The sequence below is a fragment of the Conger conger genome, chromosome 4 (assembly GCF_963514075.1).
Source record: "Conger conger chromosome 4, fConCon1.1, whole genome shotgun sequence".
Taxonomy (NCBI): domain Eukaryota; kingdom Metazoa; phylum Chordata; class Actinopteri; order Anguilliformes; family Congridae; genus Conger; species Conger conger.
The window spans coordinates 18,392,948-18,413,067 of record NC_083763.1 but is presented as its reverse complement, the minus strand read 5'-3'; the positions used below and the strand labels follow the sequence as shown (position 1 = coordinate 18,413,067).

Here is a 20,120-nt window from a genome sequence, read left to right as displayed (position 1 = left end):
CCAGACCGTGACAGGGCTGCAGAGCAGGGGCGTCCAGTCTTATCCCAAAAGGGCTGGTGTGGGTGCAGGTTTTTCATTTTAGCTCAGCAACCGATTCTACCAGTTAATTAATAATGCTCTTCAATCAATACATCGGGTGTCTTGGTGCTGGCTAAAACAAAAACCTGCAATCACACCTCACCGGCCCTTTACAGATAAGAATAAGATTGGACAGCCCTGCTGAAGTAAGATCAGCCTGCTGGTCTCAAATCTCCTGGATCAATTTTCATCACCAACAGAGTCTACATGTCACTATGCCCAGTACAGATCCAAGTCTACTTCCAGTACCAGAGTGGCCCATGAGCTCTGGAGCCAAGCCTAGATTTTCCGTGTGAAAAACAACACCTCAACTGTCAGGACAAGTTTTGCTTGTTTTTTTTATGTTTATGCCTCCTTATCAGCCTCTCAAGCGATACCATAACAGCATGAGGGATGGAATAAGATGGTTCTCCTGTTGCCTTGGCAACTTGAGATTTATTGGCAACAGGAGGATATGAACAGTAGAAAAAGAATTCATCCTGCCATCTCCTCAGACACCATCTCTTTAAAAAGGAAGGCAGAACGGGTGCATGTTTACAAAGTTGTTACTTTTCAAAGGTTGACAATTTTAATATTTGAAATACAAATAGTATTTGCGGAGTTTTTCTCAACAATGTTTCAGTGTTTTTCCTCCCGTTGAGTCTTTTTGCAGGTTCAGTCCCCATTTTCAACATTTATGTGATCTTACCAATCACATAAATCGATGTACAAATTGCTAAAACATTATTTATACCAATTGATATATAAAACTTGAAACGGATGCTAAAACACTAATATACATATGCATATTCTTGAGGTTGCATATAAACTTTTCCTTGGGGCTATGCAGCTGTACTGTAATGAGAATTCTTTGCCAATCCCTTCACATATGGAGATGGAGCTATTAGCTCTATTTTTGAGACTGTGAGACGCAATGCTGTGGGCCATTAACTAGGTTATTGCAGCCATGCGTGTAGGGTTGGGGGCAGACAGGGAAACATGTCATCCCCAATATTTTCACATGAATTCATCCCTAGACTGGCTACTGTAGCACGCTCCTGAGACTGGACTCTTGACTAAGTGAAACTACAGCAGTTTGTCTCTCCCATAGCTGAAATGAAAAAAATAGAGAAAATAGATAGAGCGAAATGGAGAAATGCTCTATAATTAAGAGCTATATTAAGAGTGAGCAACAGAAGGCTTGTATTCAAATGTTAATCTAATATTAACCTATGCAATGTACAGTACGTATAATACGTAATATAGATGTAATTTAAATTAACTTTGTTGTCAACTTTCCAAAACATAAAGGAAAGGAAAGATGTAAAATGACTATATGTCAATTTTATATCATGTGACTGTGGTTTCGCAGGCAGTATAAACTGTATGCTTATCGTATAAGCATATTTCAGGGTGTTTACTGGGTGTAGTTGACAAGCTTGCTCACATCTGCACAGGACAGTGTCTATACAAACTACTATACAAATATAACTGAATTGAATTGAACTACCACATAGAACTACTAGGACTACTAGGACTACTAAGAAACTTCTACCGACATCGGCATCTTATCAGCATTGATGTATCTCTGCAATCGCAGTTATTGTTTTATGGTGCATCCGATTCCACAGAACCGGGATGCCATTGCTGTACTGAGTAAACACACGCCTCAAACAAATCTAAAACCACCAGGAACTTAACCTTTGAGACAGATAATTTCCGGCAAATTCCAACATCCGTCTCTGACTCACACGTTGTGACATCTTTCCTGACGAAATGTTAATCAGTTTCACACGCGCCTGGTGGAGCCGTGTGACTGGAAAGAACGTCTTATCACTCCTAAGGCAGCGAGCCCGGCCGTCACTGAAATATACTCTATGCTAATTTGCTCAACGGCTGGAAAAGTAACGGGGGCTCAGGCTGTCTTTGGCCGAACACGAGTCATCCCTCATGGGCACCGCACATACCAAGCCAGTGATTACGCTGACAGTCGCAGGAAAGATACATTATTTCCGCCCGTGGGGGTAAGCCCTCTGAAACAGCCCTCCACTCGGCAATGGAGCTTAATTGTGCGAGGCTGAATCGCACTCCGTGCATATCAGCCACGGCGAGATTCCGCCTATGTCAGACGGGGAGAAAGAAACCCACCGCGCGAGTGAAGCAAAGCAAAGAGATGCCATTACTACCTCGCTCCGAATCGTTTGCGGCGGTGACACAGAAAGAAACAAGGATTACATGCGCCCTGGCTTCCCGCTCTCCGCGCGCGATATGACAGGGTGATTAGAATGCGTTAAAGCCGCCAGACGCTGAGGGCTCAGGACCGCGCTCGCGCTCACGCTTTCTCTGGTGCCTGACGTGGCTTTACGCCACGGCGAGCCTGACTGGGGAGAATCAAAGAAGGGCAGGGATCGCTCTCCGCGCCTTGGTTCCTCGGCAGCAGACAGAGCCGAAACGAAGACGGGAAATATTATTTCTTCTTTCTGGCAGCTGCCACAGGCCCGGAGGGGCGAATGAGCAGCTCATAAACCCTGTCAGAGCGGAGTGTGTGTGATATACAGGCGCGGGGCTGTGGCCTGGCTGTGCTTCTCTCACTGCCTGACTCTAAAGGCTTTTTGATTCGGTTCCTGTCATGGCTGCCGCTCGCTCCGAGGGGCCATTAATCAAGCGGCCAGTGTTATTGGCCGTGCGGTGTGACCCGACTCCCCGTGTTTAAGGCATAGCCGCCGCCTTCCGGAAGGTTCCGTCCCTTACCTCGAACACCGTCAGGGCGAAGGGGTGCCCCAGGTGGTCAGACGAGGAGAGGAGCACCTTCCTGTTGGCCCCATTCAGGTCCACACTGGATATGAGGTGCAGCTTGGAGTCCACCCAGTAGAGTCTTCTGTTGGATAAGTCTGAGACACACAGCAGAGGAGAGTCAGCATGACCCGAGGCTAATTCGGCACTAGACCCCCATCACCGAACACCAACATTGTACTACAGGGCCAGAAACAAACAGCAGCATGAAAGAAAGGAGTGGAAGAAAAACGAAAGAAAGGAATCAGAGCACAAGCTGAGTGAGAATTGAGTTTTTCGTGCTGGTTTCTACTCCACATCGGCATCTGCAGCACCACTGTTCAAATTGACTTTTGACTCTGGGGCAGGGAAATTGTGAGAATATTGACATAGTGGCTGGCGCAGCTCCGTTTAGTTTCCCTAACTGCCGGCTGATTTATGCGGCGGGCGCTGTGAGTGATTTACAGCGCTGTCACAAGCCGGGCTGCCCTTCATTAGCCCACGCTCCCTCCACAGAGGCCCTCACCCAGGCTGATCCCGTTGGGCCACTCGATGCTCTCCGACACCAGAACCTGCCGGTCCACGCCGTTCATCCCCGCCTTCTCGATCTTGGCCCGGGCTCCCCAGTCGGACCAGTACATAAACCTGAGGACGCGGGAACAAGAACGGTCGCAGAATGGTCAGGCATGACTGCAGTTTAACGCCGGACTGGAGGAAGAAACTACTGTACACACATCTCCCACACATCCTATTCACTTTTCCATTTAGTGCCAAAGCAGTTGTTCACTGTGAGTGCACTCTTGGGTCGAGAATTCAGAGTGTGCAGTGCTTTCTTGTTTAAACAAGACATATTATTCAAGCCCACGTGGCTATGGGACTCAACTCACTGGTACATTTCCTTAGCTGAATCTGATAAACAACAAAAAAGTTTCATTTTTGCCAACTGTCATTTGACAATACTCATGATAAAGCACCTTATACTGAGTATATTACTATAATTCTTTGGAAACATTATATTACATGTAACTCTAATGTATTAAATATGATATTTCATATGATGCCTGTTTGTATGTGGACATGAGCCTCTGAAATCTGAAATATTCCTGAACATCCAGCAGACTTCTGTGCCTGTGAACATTTTACATGCCACCTACATGGCTCAGGCAGTAAGAGCAGTCGTCTGGCAGTCGGAGGGTTGCCGGTTCGATCCCCCGCCCGGGCTGTGTCGAAGTGTCCCTGAGCAAGACACCTAACCCCTAAATGCTCCTGACGAGCTGGTCGGCGCCTTGCATGGCAGCCAATCGCCGTTGGTGTGTGAGTGTGTGTATGAATGGGTGAATGATAGGCATCAATTGTACAGCGCTTTGGATAAAGGCACTATATAAATGCCAACCATTTACCATTTACACCTGTGGCTACTGGTGGAAAGTGGAAAGTATCCTTGAAGGAACACAACCATCACGGTGACCCAAAAAGATGAAACCCAACAGAATACTATCCAGGTTACAGTGAATACAGTCAACCAAGTCACAGTCACTCATTTACAGCTATAAATGTGAATGACGCCCTCAGTTTCTGCCTTCATTAACAGTAACAACAGGTTCATTCAGTTTCGAAACGGCCTCTTGGCAAACACACTCTCTTTTCCAGCTCCTCATCCTGACTTCCAGCAGCCGTACCCGACACCAAGCTCTATCGTTTACTGTACCGCCTTCCTTCACACGCACTCTACCCTGACCCCTGCCCTCTCACCCTTGCTTGGGGTCAACGGCGATCGCCCGAGGCTCGATGAGATCAGTGTCGATCAGGACCCTCCTCTTCTTGCCGTCGGCGGTGGCCACAGAGATGGTCTTGTCTCCGGAGTCGGTCCAGTACAGGTTCTTATGAACCCAGTCCACAGCCAGGGCCTCGGGGGAGTGCAGAGCCGAGTCTATCAGGGTCACCTGCTGCGAGGAGTCACTGGCCTTGTTGATGTACGCACTAAGGGAAAAGGAGCACACGTTCACACACGCACACATACAAACACACACACACACACACACACACACAGAGCAGTGTCTATTATAGAACCATCACTATTCTTTGTATGTCACTGATATTTGACCTCTGTCAGACATGACATACATTGAAAATACGTATGGAATAAATTCAACATACAGTGGGGTCCAAAAGTCTGAGACCACATTGAACATTGGATTTGTTTTCATGTGATTCTGGAAATAAACAGAAAGTTTCAAGATTTTTAAAAATCTACTCGAAGAACAAAGAAGAGAGCTGCACACTCTACAATCACCTGACCTCAACCCCATTGAACATTTATGGGGACACTTGAAGACAGACAAAAGAAAAGCAATCAGAAATATCACAAGCTGCTCTTTGGAGCATTGTCGAATAATGCAGGGATATCATGGATCATCAAATTTGTGGAGTCCATGCCAGCTCAAGTGCACGCTGCCATTAAAGCAAAAGGGGGTTATATCAAATACTAAGAAATTTTGAAATTCATGTAAATTTTTCATGATTCAACTTTTCACTCAAATTGTTATGCTGGTAATATAATTTGTAATACAAAAGTTTGTATTAAATTGGAAAAGAATGCAACATAGAAGCATTTTCACTTGTGGTCTCAGAATTTTGGACTGTAATTTGACAGCATATTGGGAGAAATCATATAACTATAACCTTATACATAATCCACGGGGTGAACCTGATGAGTTTTGAAACAACACTTGGTAAGCTAAATGATGTGAGCACTAAGCATGACAGAGCAATGCTGATGATATGACAAACAAAGATAATAACTTTCATGGGACTTGTCACCATAACTATATGATTAGCAAACATGAGTGTTTGTCAAATAGGCCGGTTTCAGAGGGCCTCTTGTTTTTCCTTATCTTTTTTGGAAGAATGTTTTTAATCCCTGGAAGAGCCCTGTCCCTAAAACATGACAGTCTTACATTTTGAGGATCCACTCAGATCTCTATTATTAGGAAGGTACTGCCCCAATTTAATCTAGCACATAAGAAACAAAACACAACAGAAGGAAAAAAGAGGTATGAAATTGGAGCGGAGAGCTTGCCCTGTATAAATCCGGCCTCTCTTGGTACCTCAGACAGAGGAGTGAAGCTGACCAGGATTAGATGGGGATGAATTGGATAAACATGGGAAACAGATTGCAGCCCTAATTGCCTGTGTTATTGTTTGTCTCGACATCTTAATTACTGCCGCAACTTAAGATCACATCGACCTAAACAATGCTAATCAGAATTAATTAGTCTAAAAACACCAAACAACAACAAAAACAGCGATAGTAGCATATAAATCACAGGGGAAGGCTAGAGAAGGCATTCTCGGGGAAAAATCAAAGGAACCCTACTGAGGGAATATCAAAGCAGCGTGTATCAGGAGTCGACGCGCTACGGTCTGGCTGCTGAACGGAATGCAAAGCGGTGTCCGAAGGGCCGGCGCTGGCGTCCGCTGCTGATGAAGAGGGACAGCTCGGCCGCAGCGGCCGAGGTCCTCCAGAGCCGCTGGATTAAAATAGCAGCACTGATGAAATCTGAGATGAGACTGTGGCCTTCTCGCCCCCCCCCAGGGCCGTGGGGGCGCGCCGGCGACACCCCACCGCCGCTGAATAACGCAGGGCTTCCCGAAAGCGCTCCGAGGGTCGCCTCGCGAGAGTCCACAAACCCTACATCCACACTTTCCCCTCAGTAAAGACCTCTGGATATGAGAATGAATAATGAAGACAATTATTCCAGAAGGTAAATTACTGGCAACATATGGCTTGGCAAAGATGATTTAGCTGGGGTCCTGGAGTCAGATCTGAGGGTGACTGGGAGAGACGGAGCATTGGGCTAATGAAAACTGAGCAGGGGAAGGGACTGTGAAGGACAAATGGGGGAAATAACCTTTTGTGCTACTCCCAGGCTTCTCCTCTGCGAAAGGGAGAGACACACATGCACGAACAGTATACACGCACACACCCAAAATATACGTCCTCTGTCAAAGCTGGAGAAGCCACATGCATCTCTTTCTTTTGTGTTATGTAATGTTCTTATACTGCACTTGGGGAAGAGATGGGAAGAGATCACTGGGGCTACACAGAAAGTTGAGGTGCATATCATTTAGGAGATGGCTCCTAATGAGTGCAGCAGGCTGGAGGAGTGGAAGGGAAAGTGAGAGAGCCCCCCGTCAAACTATTTCATGTGCAGGTGCTGTGAAGGTACCGCCAGCCAATTAGCAGGCATGACGCCCTGGCAGGGCCTAGAGCTGAGCGATATGGTTAAAAATGTTGATAAAAACATTCAAACCTGTGAGCGAGCCACCTCCATAGCATGCATGAGCATGCAAACTATTCACTTAAAAGTGAATAAACATCTTCTGGATGTGGATTTAGTGATATTAAGGCTATTTTCCTAAGAGGATTAGCATGAACGGTATATTTTTGTATTAACAGTAATATTAGTCAGTCTAATCTGACATTAAAAGTCTCTAATCCCGATACTCAAGCTGAACCGAGTGGGTGAGCAAGCGAATATACAATTCTATACAGCACCACTGCTCAGTCGTGGTGTCGTATAGAAGTACTTGTATAGAAAAAGCTGAGGTCAGGAGTTGTGTTAATTGTGGGTTGTCTCTTAATCATAATGGTGTTAAAGAGGAAAAGCTTTCAGAGAGGGGAAGTATAAGGGGGATAAAAGAGAGAGAAAGAAGGATAAGACGGTACCTGTAGATCTTGCGGTGGTAGAGGTCACACCAGTACATCTTGTTGGTGGTGACGTCCACATCCAGGGCCACGGCATTCTTCAGGGTGGGCACCACCTGGGTGTAGTCCCTCTTCAGCAGGTCAATGCGACGGATCTCGTGGCGGTTGGTGAACATAAGGTAGGGGCTCTTCCCTGTTAGAAGGCACAGTAGAAGGCGATGGGTGAGCACAGAAAGTGTTATGGTTGACTTCATAACAGACAACTTCCTGCTAGTAATCTTTATCAAGGATACTGTACATGCTTAACCATGAGAAAAAAACATTTCTGAACACATTTCCTCCCTCCTGGAATACAGTATTTGTATATTCACCTTCGATGGCTCACAAAAGGTAATACTGCAAAGTCATCGTGAGCTACTATGACATGGTTCTTTCCCCAGCCTGCTGGTTTACCTTGAATAGTAATTGCCCTTTAAATATTTGCTTATGGCTAGATGTACATAGGGAACATTACCACATTACCTGAGGTGGTTCCTCATTCCTGTTAGTGAGTCATTTACAGTATACTGGATTTTTCTACTTTCACTATACACACAACCCTCCGAGCAATTACATTTGCAACTCTGTCACTTCAGTAATCAAATTTCCAAAATAAAAAAATGAAGACAAATCTATAACCAAAATCTTTTTTCCCTACATTTTCTTTCCCAGCGGTCTCAATTAATATTTAAATTTGATGTTCATCACTAACAGTTAGGCCACGATTTGACGCCTAGAATTCTGCTTTGTGAGGCCACTGCATGAAGTCTTTAGTTTACCGAGTCATTAACTCTTCAAAATGGTTAAAGGCAGACAACTTAAGACAATAATAGCATCATGTAGGAAACAGGGTTGGGGAAGTCATTTCCAGCCCTTCTAAGGAGCAGCCGGCTCCCTGTGCGTTGGGAAAGCTCCTGTGGGTTACAGGAGGCGAGCAGGACGAGCAGTATTGACAGCAATGACCGCTTCATATAACTCCCGCATTCTGACCCTGGATGCAATCAAGAACAACAAGAGCCACCTGTCCCTGGACTTCCTCTCTTCTGCGACCCACTTCAATCATGACTACTTGGCAGCTACCACCCTTGGCTGGATTTTCTCCACTTCAAACCACTGAGACAACTGAGGGGGAAGCTGAAATGGTCCTTTTTTGGCACATGTTTGGATTCAATCATTTCCCTTGGCTGACAGAGCAATACCTATCAATTCTAGCCGTGACTCCTTTCAGGGTGGGGGTGGGGGGGGGGGGGTCTCCATTCCTCTGCTTTCAGGTCAAAACACACTGTGATAGTAATTACTTCCACAGAGTGCCAGCTCGGCATTTTCTTGGGTCAGACACAGACACAACCATTACAAACATGATCTGCAAGGGGTGGCTCTCCAGTATCAGACGGCTCTACAGTATACCCATAATTATCTCAATTAGTCTAATCCTCGCTTTCCGATAGAGGTGCAACGGTTCACAAAACTATACATAGTAAAATATGACTAAGTGGTTCCATATCTGGCATGATACTCCCAATACTGTCCATCTTACTCAGATAAATGCGTGTCTGGTCTTACAAATGTCTGGGGTACACAGGGAACAGGGAAATGCCATTCTTTGCATGGTTGTGTGCCTGCTCTAATATTTATTAGTCTTTCGCTCAATATTGACTCAACAGGATACAGAGCAGCAGGATATAGAGATTCATCATAAACCAAGCAATGACAGATCTGACGGCTAGAGCAGATGTTATGAAGGAGCAGAACGGCATATAATTATAAAATATATTTCTACTGAGACACAGAGGGTGGGAAGATGAGCGGGAGACAGGGACAGGCATATGGAGCGGTCATACGTAAAGTCACTCTCTGTGTCTCTGACTTGACCAGCTGTTCCTCTGGCCACTTTGGCTACATTAACGGACAACTGCAGACCTCACTGTTTTAGTATGCAGTATGTGTTTACCTGAAGCTATTTACTTTGGGTTGCAGCTTTTGAAGTGAATTGCTGGTTAGAGAAGATATTCTATAATTACTTATGGAGGTATCCAGTGGCCACCTTTCTCTCTTACACACACAAACACACACTGACTCTCACACACACACACACACACACACGGACGCACACACACGCATGCATGCACACACACATGGTTGCACGCGCACACAGAGACTGTCACATAGACAGGCATACACGGACGCACGCATACACACACACACACACACACAAAGAGATGGGAAGACCCCCAATTCCCTGCTATAATGCACCTTAATGCAAGGTTAACCACTTGTGCTGGGATTTGTCAGGAGGGGCAGGGGAAATGATTGCACTGTTCAGCAGCATGAGACCCAAAGATGGGGAGAAGCATGTCTTGTGAATGTGAAGATATCATTCTCATCGATATCCATTTCCATTTTTTATCTTTCTGCCTCTGAACAGAAGCAGCGTGCCTCCGCACACTGCACCCAGCTCTACAGGCTGGCAGGGCGGCAGCTCCTCTGAGACCCGAAAAACCCGGAACTTTCTATTCAATTAGCAAATGAGTATTTCAGGGAAAGTTTGGACCCGGAGGTCATTGCGTTTTTCAGCTTCAGCGGTCCAACAGTCCCATCTAAAAACAGAATTATCTGAATATAACAGCCCTGCTTCCCCGCTAAGCACAGGCTCGTGATGGAATGTGTTTTTGACTATTTTCGGGGGGGGGGGTCCCGCACAAAGTCTCCGTTATATGCACAGACGCGACCGCATCACACGTGCTTGCGAAGAGGAGAGAGAGAGATAGAGACACCCGGTCAGACAATCTGCTTCACATGTTGAAAGGCACCATGCCCAGCTAGAGGGGAAAATAAACAGAAATTAGTTTAATGAGCTTTCAGCAGCACGAGAAGGCAGAGGGAGGAGAGCTGGAATGTGCCACTGTGCAGAACCAAAAGCCTCATTTGCAACCCACGGCCTAATGCAATGCACTTACCTGGAATGCGTTTCTAACCACTGGGTTTTCTTAAATCGATTGGAAAGACGCGGGAGGGCATCCTCTTTCTCACGTATATCCATAGGACACAAAACAGCCAGAGGGTAATTAGAAATGGCTGGCGATAAATGTATCTCCTATAAATGGCAAATGAAGCACTCTTAAAGAGGCAGCCATGAGAATTATTCCAGTTCCAGTCGGTTTATTTTCCCTGTTCAAACAGCAGACAGATAATACATGTAAGCAAAGCCGGTCTCAGTAGCCAGACAGGTAATGGAATTTTAATGAAATATCTGGAACATAGTTGGGAGTTCTGGAACCTTCCGCCGGTGGGAATCGCAAAGCCCATTTTATTATTCATTGGGGCTGCTTCGTGGATTGTTTCTTTTAATGAATTCATTAAAATGAGAATTGGGTCCTCTAAGTTTCTGTGCATCATAGGCTGCTGTTTCCCCCATTCGGAATTAGTCACTAAAGTATAAGCATATCTGTTTTACAGTTTAAAAAAGGGTGTTTTTCAAACTTGTCGCGCTACAGTATGTACTTGTGTATATGTGTACAATATCTGTGACAATGTACTTTATTATATATCAGGGTTTTAGTGTACTGAAAATATATATCCTCAGTACGTCTGAATGTTTCTGCGGATGAACGTAAATGCTCTATCTCCAAGTTGCTTTTAACTCATTAACCATGCTATAAAATTTCATGCCAGAAAACTACAAAAAATTGGACTCATTTGACAATACATATGAGTTGAGTGCAAAAACAACATCAGTAAGTTGAAAGCAACATGGAGATAATTTCATTTTGTTTTCCCATCAACAGAAATATACATACCGAGGAGAGTACACTAAAACGCAGATACACTGTACAATAAAAGTACACTGGTTTAGACTGAGATACAGGAGTACACGTTTCTTGTGCTGGGAAACTGCCCTTAATTTGTCTCATTGACACTATACAATTGTCCTCTGTGATGATACTTTTGAATGATTTTAATGATTCCCCTAGAGGGCTTCACACTTTATTCTGCTCAATGTAGAAAGTTATAACAATTTAAATGACACTTAAATTGTCACTGAGAATACAGACAAAGCACTGAATTACACAAAAACGGCACTAAGCTGTACAAAATCTCTACTGACTGCATGTGGGACGAAACCACGCACGATGAATCACGTTTACCACGGACAACCTTTCTCTTGAGCAGAGGACTGCGTTTCTGGTCCAGTGTGGTTGCATAACACCATCAATTCACCTGTCATTTCTTATGTGGGCAGGAAACGCCTCTCCGCTGGAGAAGAATAGGACAGGCCGGAGAGAGCTTCATTAAATGCGAATTACAGCGGCGTCACAAAGCAAACTGCGGGATATTTATGGAAGCGCCGCGGCTTTGAAGCAAATAGGTGACTGCATAAATAATCACTTCCGTCCTGCAGCGTGTAGTGTGCAATCACATTACGGGTGCAATGAATGTCACTCCTCATCAATCCCTGAGGAGAGAGGGGCTATTACACGCTGCTCAAATACACCGCTTCCATTTTCACGTCACTAATAAGAACTCGGGAGGAGGCCATCAATGCCGTCTTCGTGCCAATTAATTCAAAGCGTAACCAAATCTCGCTTACGCCACCCTTGGCGACGTCTATACCTGGAAATAATCATGTTCCAAATCGCACGGTAGCTGCTTGTAGTTTAAGGGTTAAGTTAGAAGCGAAACACCGCCGTCACGCACACCATCCCCCACCCCGACCAGCTTAAACTGTCTGCCCACTGGCCCTGTGTGAATAAGGCACAATACCTGTGACAAACAAAGACCAGACAAGGAAAGCTGCCCCCTGAAAAAGAGGGTAAATATTTGTCTGAACTGTGAACACGGAGTAACACGCAGCAAACAAAGCCTCCCCTTTCATTTCGGCCTGCCGCGGACCACAGTTACGGGGTGTCGGGGGATGCCTTACCCACTGCTTTGCAGGTCTTGGTTACCGGGTCCATCTCGTAGCCCTCGTAACACTCGCACTTGTAGTCGCCTTTGTAGTTGATGCAGATTTGACTGCAGGCGTCCGGATTCTCACATTCGTCTATGTCTGCGGGGGGAGATGGGAAACGCATCAATAACGGCGCGGCGGTCCCGGTGGCAGAGGGAGCGGGGGGTTCGGTGGGTGCGAGGCGGAGGGGACGAGAGACCCGGGCCGCCGCTTTTGTTTGAGGGGATCGGGGGGCCGGGGGAAAGGCCGAGCGCCGGCGGAATGACAATTACCTCCGCACGTCTTCCTGTCCAGCAGCTTGTACCCCGAGGGGCACTGGCATTCATGGCCGATCCGCCTGTCGGTGCATATGTGGGAGCAGCCGCCATTGTTGTCTGCGCATTCGTTCAGGCCTGGGTGGAGGAGGTGTATAGAGGTCAAAGGTCAGAGCTCATGCCCGAGGAATGTGTGAACTGATAAATGCCTCAGCCACCTCACGGCGACTGATGGGGGGGGGGGGGGGGGGGGGGGGTACTTTTCAATTCACTGCAGTGCTGTGCCAACAGATTATGAGAAAGTGATGAGACTGTGTGATCCACTGTTCCCCAGGAGGGAGAGCCACACACACCTGCCACTGAGCCACGGAGGGACCGTGAGCTCTGAGAAACAACTACGGGACTCCGGTAGAAGAGTGCATCAGGGTTTTGCCAGAGCAATAAAATACTAAATGGAAGCGAAGTCAAAATTAGTGTGTTGCTTATCTACAGTGCATAATATCCATTCAGATACCGAACAGTAATTTACAGAAAGCTTCCCCCTGCAGCTGGCTTGGGGAAAACAAACATGCGGGATAATATTCGAATGGGAAAGATAGGCAAGTCGAGCATATTTTTTGTTCAGAGTTGATAAGTTCAGAGTAAAATCTCATTTGTTTTTTTCCTTTGTGCATTTTACTCTTGCTTGGCGGCGTGCAGCAGTGATTAAATCGGGTTAGTTTAAGATTGAACAGGTTGCGGGGAACGGTGGAGGAAAACGGGGAGTCTCAGTAAGTGGTTTAACGAGATGCGAGGAAGGCTGATGAGAGGAGTGTCTGCCAAAGCTGTCGCAACAAGCCCTGCGAGGCTCCTACACACAAGAGACCGGATTCTACAGCATGGCTGTGTCCTCCCTCCCTCCCTCCCTCCCTCCCTCCCTCCCTCCCTCTCTCCCCCCCCCCCCCTCTCTCTCTCTCTCTCTCCATCTCACTGTCTCTCTCCTATTCTCCCTGTCTCTCTCTGACTCTCAAATTCAAATTCAGAGTGGTTTATTGCCATTTGCATTGCCAAAGCCTGGAAAGGAACTTGTGAGACAGATCAGATAAACAAACAACAACGACAGAACAATACGAGTGTAGAAATATAGCATACATAATAGGCTACATATACCAATACACATATCCCAGGCTCTCTCAAATGTAAAGTGCTTTATTGGCATGAGAAAATGTGTATTTGTATTGCCAAAGCATGGCTAGGAACACATTACAAACAGATTACTAACACAAAAAGTATTCTCTTTCTCCCTCTGTTTATCTCCTACTCTCTCTCTGTTTCTCTCACTCTCTCTCCTCCTCTATCTTTCCCTTATCTCTCCCCCCTTTCGTTTCCACAGCACACTGCGGCTGCTTTTTAACCTAATCCCCGGGCTCTGTGCATGCAGTTAGGGAGCTACATGGTATCACACACCTGGCCATGCCCCGGATAACACAGAGCCCTGCAGGCCCAACTCTGCGGCAGGTACACTCCCTACATTCATTCCTTCAGTGAAAGGTCCGCTTCCCATGAGCACCTCTGGGAAATTAACAATCGGAGAGCTGGCATGTCATTATGTGTTTTGCATTAAAGTTTTACGTGAGGGCTCCATTGTGCCAGAGATGGTGAGTGAGCGAATGGGGAGACTGATTCTAAAAAAAGACCTTGTGCAATGCAGTGACATGTACATATGATGTATTTCATGACATATATGGTATACACACAAAGTACAATTTTAAAGAAGTCAATATTACACTAAGATAAAAAACAAAAAAAACTAAAAGGTTACAATAATTATACTAAAATGGACATTACCTGGGGGTTTGTGTTTGAGCATAGTGACCAAACTGAAATATACTTGTTTCATTTTGTTTCTCCTTCCATACAGTTTGGCTCCGACTAGCCTGACACTGCCCATCAATATTTGAATACAATGCAAAATATAGCAGTGTCAGAACTCATCAGAGACAGCACTACTCAGTTACAGTACAGTACAGTACAGCACAGACAAGAAAGTTCCTCAAGTGATCAGCGGCCATATCGGAAATGATAAGTGACAGAGCTGTTTGTAGTCAAAGTTCACCAGTGACAGAGTCGTTCAGAGACAGACTGAGTGTGTGTTGTTCAGCGACAGTTCAGAGAAGTGAGCTATTCATCTGGTGATGAAAGGGATCAGTGGCAGAGCTGATCTTACCGCATTCCTTCATGGGCTCGTCGGACCAGTCCTTGCAGTCTTTGTGGGAGTCACACACCCTGCTGCTTTCGATGCACTCGCCGTTTTTACACATGAACTTCAGCGGCCCTTCGCACTTGGTGGCTGTCGGAAGGATTAAGAGGAATTAAGATAAAGGGACTGTACGATTTATTTTATTACAATTTTATTACGACATGAATGGGGCTTAGAACCACTTTGAGTTTGCCTAAAGTAGCAATGCTACATTAGTGAATCCAACAAGATGACAATATTAATGCACTATGATAGACAGCCTCCCAGTCATGGATGTAGTGCATCCTATTTGAGATGAGCTCTACATTGGCTGATATGTAGATTCACTAGAGCAAGGAAGGACAATGAGTTTCAAGCCATAAAATGTTGAAAAATGTCAATAAGTTAACCCTCAGGACTGATTTCCTACTTCCCTGTTTTGATGATGCGAAGCAACTTCATTTAAGAACCTTTAAAAGCTCTGCGAATCAGAGACAAATGGTCTATAAAACAGGTTTTAATACTTCTCCCTGTAGAGTGATGGGAAGCTACAGGGTCAGCTTTCTGTTCACTAACAAAGATCATAATGGACTGGAGACATGATCCTGACAGTAGGGGAGACCGGGGATGGTACTAACATTGGGTTAGATGTAACACCATCAATTTGCAAGTCTCACCTCAGTAGTGGTGTAGGTTGTAACAGTGGAACTTTGTATTTGACATTAACTCACACAATCTGTGATATTGTAGTAGATGTCTATATAGCTAGTATTTGTAGCAGACACATATGGGTAGCTTATTTCAAAGTTTGAGAGTTCAAGCATAAACTCTCCTTGAGTTATACATGTTGGAGCAAAAAGTGTTACAATCATCCCCGGTCTCCCCTATTACAGTAACACGGAGGAGTTACATCTGTACAGTAGACACCCACCATTAACACACCCGGCCTCATCGCTGTAGTCTGGGCAGTCGTGCACCTTGTTGCACTGCTTGGTGCCATGGATACAGGAACCGTCGCCGCACTGGAACTCATCCGGACGGCAAGTGACATGGGCTACAACGCACAAGGCAAAGCCCAGCTTTTAAACACAACATGCACCGCGTTTTAATTGTACAATAAAAAGATCCGATGTCTCCCACAGCAATAAAAAAACACTAAAAGGAGAGGTAAAATATAATTAGGTATTTACTCATTCTGTGAGACAGCCCTGCGGTAACACGTCTAAATGGCTTAGCTTGTCGTTCATACGTATACCCAGGGGGAGGGTTTATCTCTCTCATTTATCATTTTACAGTGCCTTTTAATTATTGATGCTCTGTACTTTTGAATCGTAGAACCCAGTGGTGGAGCAGAAATGATCAATTCTAACACTTGGAAGCTACGACTAAACCGTTTATCTGTGGAATGTTTTCCAGGCAAGTCACAATCACTCAGTGATACACATACACACACACACACACACACACACACACAAACAGGAATAACACTAATACATTTTTTAAATAAGTGCTTATTACAATTTAAAATGAATGATGGTAAGAATAATAATGTTCATAATGATAAATCTCTGCAATCAAAGCAGCACTGGTGTACATATCTGACAGTGAGGTGAGAAAAGATACAGTAACGATGTATGATTTCCAATATCTAATTTTGTCCAAATGAGTCTGTAGACCTATCCACCTGCAGACTCTATTCATTATACTCTCTAAAACAGTTTTTGTTAATTAACTCTAAGCTTCCTTCAGCTTTGTGTTTCCAGGTTTAATGCAATTTGTGCCAATAAAAAGTAACAGACAAATAAAGGACATTCTAATTTAATGGGTTGCAATTTTTTTAAACAAGTTCCAAATCTCAAGTGTGCAGTATTAATGGCTAACAATGCCCATTCACTGTGCGATACAGACATCAGTAGTATATACAATACACTGTATATTTCTTTCTAGGAAATTGCATTCCACTCAACCAGTACTGGTGTACACAGCTCACTGGGAACAGATGGCAACGGTCATAAAATGGTCATAGCACGGTCACGGTCGTGCACATACTGATCCACAGCATCCGTTCGGCCTTTTGAGCTCATATTACCGTAGGCGGATTCAGTGGCCAGTCCCTAATGTATGTTTTGTGTTACATACATTAGATGCTGTAAGGTTGAAAATGTGGGTTTTGACACTCATCATCTCTTCATCACCATCAACTCTACAGAGATGCCCAGTCAAAAACCCATATTGCGACTCATAACTTAATAATTGAGATATGCAATGCATCATTGGCTCACTTCTGCTCTACACACTCTGCCTGCCATCCTGCTGAACCAGATTGAACGGTGATTCGTCATTAAGCCTGATATTACACCAGTGATCTTCATTCCTGGTCCCGAAGAGCCACAGGGTCTGCTGGTTTTAGTGTTTGCCTTAATAGCAGCAACCAATTCCCAAGAAACCCGGTAAGGTGAATTGACTGTGTAATCAACTGCTTTCATTGATCAATTAAGTTCCCAGTAATAACAAAAACCAGCACGCCCTGCGGCTCTCCAGGACCAGGAATGAAGACCACTGTATCACACCAATCAGCATTTGGCCCAAATGTCTATGTGCCAGGAAGACAGTCATTTGGGTTTCCAGTAAGGTAGGCTCTGATGTGTGCATTCCAGAGCGTATGGGACCTCTCTGACATCCCAACACCCTGGCGGTAGTGCAGGATGTCGGTTGATGTCGATACTGGAGATTGGCCTAAATTGCAGATACCGATCTTACACAAGGGTGGGTAATCATGGCTGACCTGGCTCTTGACAGATAGGAGCTAACCCGAGAGAAAGTTCCATGACTGCAGATCAGGGCTCACTAAAGTGTCTGATGGCCCTGAAAATGGACAGTGCTGGCCTCAGCACCTTAATGGCCTCTTTTCCTCTAGCCTTTGGGCAGTGTATTTTAAAGCCATAATTAGAGTAAGTTTTCTCGCTAATAGTCACAGGTTCATGAAAACTGCCATGTCAGTTAGGCAGTTGCCCACTGGCCAGCACTGGACTGCTGTTCCCATTTCGATGTTCATTAAGTGATGCCATATCATTTATGACATGGAAAGAATAATACCTAGCTTGCCTTGAACTCAGTTTATTATTGTTCATATGTATATTTACTTTACTTTCATTATTCTGGATAGGGCCAAAGGACAAACATTCCCAAAGTGTTTGCATCTCAGGTTCGACTGTCATTTATAAAATTAGTCATTATAAATAAATTATCTGGTAGAATAAAGATGTAGTCACTGAAAATGTAGGGATTAGGGAGCACATACTGCATGAGTTGATTTAACACTGAATATGATATTGCGTAGAAACAGGCAGCACATTTTAATAAAAAAGTGCTCCTTGGATCTGTGATCAAATCTCTGTGATAAGATTATACGTACACCTATTACTTCCTGTACCAGAACAAAGGAACCTCCGCAGACAGGACAGAAAATCAGACACGTTTTACCTTACTGATACAGCTCCGCTCCTTACCATTAATAACACTGAAAAGCGCTGATAATTCAGAGCGCCAGCTTAGAGAACCCTGCTGAACCTTGGCAACCCTTTCATTCAAGGGCTCTTCATTTTTCCAGCACATTAAATGGGTTGCTAAGCAACCCCACGAACACTCATGAGCCTCACTCATGCAGTGCTCCTCTAGCATCATCCTGATCTGTTAATGACATCACAACCAATGCTCTTCCACACATACTCTCTCTCTCACCCTGTCTCTCACCCACACGCGCACACACACAGTGCAGGTTAATTTTACTATTTGTAATCAGTGGAGACTACCTCATGAGCATTGCCAAATGAAAATAATCTCATCAATATGCTTGCATCCTCTTTGACCCCTGAAACTGTACTAGTTAATCACCACTTCTGTAGGCTGATTGGTTCGGATTACTTTCGTAGTGCAGATCTATTATAAATGAGCTGCGAACTGCGCTGATTTTAGATCAAACCTCTCAGAACTTTGTGCCTTTACTCACACCATACAGTGTGCCACATTGATGATAACAGACTCATTTATTTTTAAATTCTACTCTCCGGTTATACTAGTTTCTATATTCTTCAGCCAACGAGCCAACGCATTTGTGACATATGAGATGAGAAAAGCACTGCGAGCGAACGCACAACCACGGGAGCCGGCTCAGCACGACCGGCCCGTTAGCGCGCGGCTAACGGCGCGGACTCACCGCAGCTGGTCTCGTCGGACTTGTCCTTGCAGTCGGCGTCTCCGTCGCACTTCCAGTTGAGGTGGACGCACTCCCCGCTGGCACACTGGAACTCCCCGCTGGCGCAGGTGGGCTTCTGGGGCTCTGTGCGGCGGCCGCAGCGCTCCATGGACTCGTCCGAGCCGTCGGGGCAGTCCGGGTCGCCGTCGCAGCTCCACAGACGCGGGATGCAGTCCGAGTTGTTGCAGCGGAACTCCTGCTGCCCGCAGGCGGGCGCCGAGCACTTCTCCTCGTCGCTGCGGTCCCCGCAGTCGTCGTCCCCGTCGCACAGGAAGACGGGTGCCACGCACTTGCGGTTGCGGCACTGGAACTCGTTGCCCGGGCAGGCCTTGCCGTCTGGAAAGCGGGAGACACAAACGGGCTAAAGGGAGAAGCCCGGCTGACCCCGGGGGCTCTGTAGACTGTCTCGGCGACGTTATTGCTTTTGTATATTATCCTCCGCTGGCAGGCCCAGCTTTTTAATGGCGACAAGCAATAACAGTTTTAGTGTGCAGCCATAGCCTTCTGGCCCCGCTAGAATGGCATCAAAACAAATGAAAGGGATTACTGCCCAAAGAGATATGAATGCACTAAATTTAAAATTCTAAGCTTTTCGGCTGTCAAGATCAGGTTTCATCACTGCAATCAATACGCACACCACCAGAAAATAACAATAACAATGTCACACAGTATGCTATGCTATATGGAATACAGTTGTTAATTGTTAGCATACTGCACTTGTTTAAGGCATTTATCAATACAATTCATTCAAATCCTTAAAGGTCAAGCTTGTTTGCCGCAGCACTTCTGTTTGTGATATAGTCTGCAATGTAATTGACCTTCATGCCCTCGATGTCCGCCAACGGCCAATGGTAATGAAATGAGAATAG

At 45.4% G+C, this 20,120-nt stretch overlaps 1 protein-coding gene across 4 annotated transcripts in view; it reads right to left on the bottom strand.

Moving 5' to 3' along the window:
• Positions 1-20,120, bottom strand: part of lrp8 (low density lipoprotein receptor-related protein 8, apolipoprotein e receptor) — a 125,533-nt gene that overhangs the window by 14,867 nt on the left and 90,546 nt on the right. For all 4 annotated transcript variants that reach the window (XM_061237887.1, XM_061237888.1, XM_061237889.1 and 1 more), the window contains exons 6-14: positions 19,213-19,587; positions 15,928-16,050; positions 14,985-15,107; positions 12,797-12,916; positions 12,498-12,623; positions 7,559-7,730; positions 4,582-4,809; positions 3,356-3,474; positions 2,809-2,948 (exon numbers count right to left, since the gene is read on the bottom strand). In XM_061237887.1, the coding sequence (XP_061093871.1) occupies positions 2,809-2,948; positions 3,356-3,474; positions 4,582-4,809; positions 7,559-7,730; positions 12,498-12,623; positions 12,797-12,916; positions 14,985-15,107; positions 15,928-16,050; positions 19,213-19,587 (1,526 nt within the window). The remainder of the gene's footprint in view (positions 1-2,808; positions 2,949-3,355; positions 3,475-4,581; positions 4,810-7,558; positions 7,731-12,497; positions 12,624-12,796; positions 12,917-14,984; positions 15,108-15,927; positions 16,051-19,212; positions 19,588-20,120) is intronic.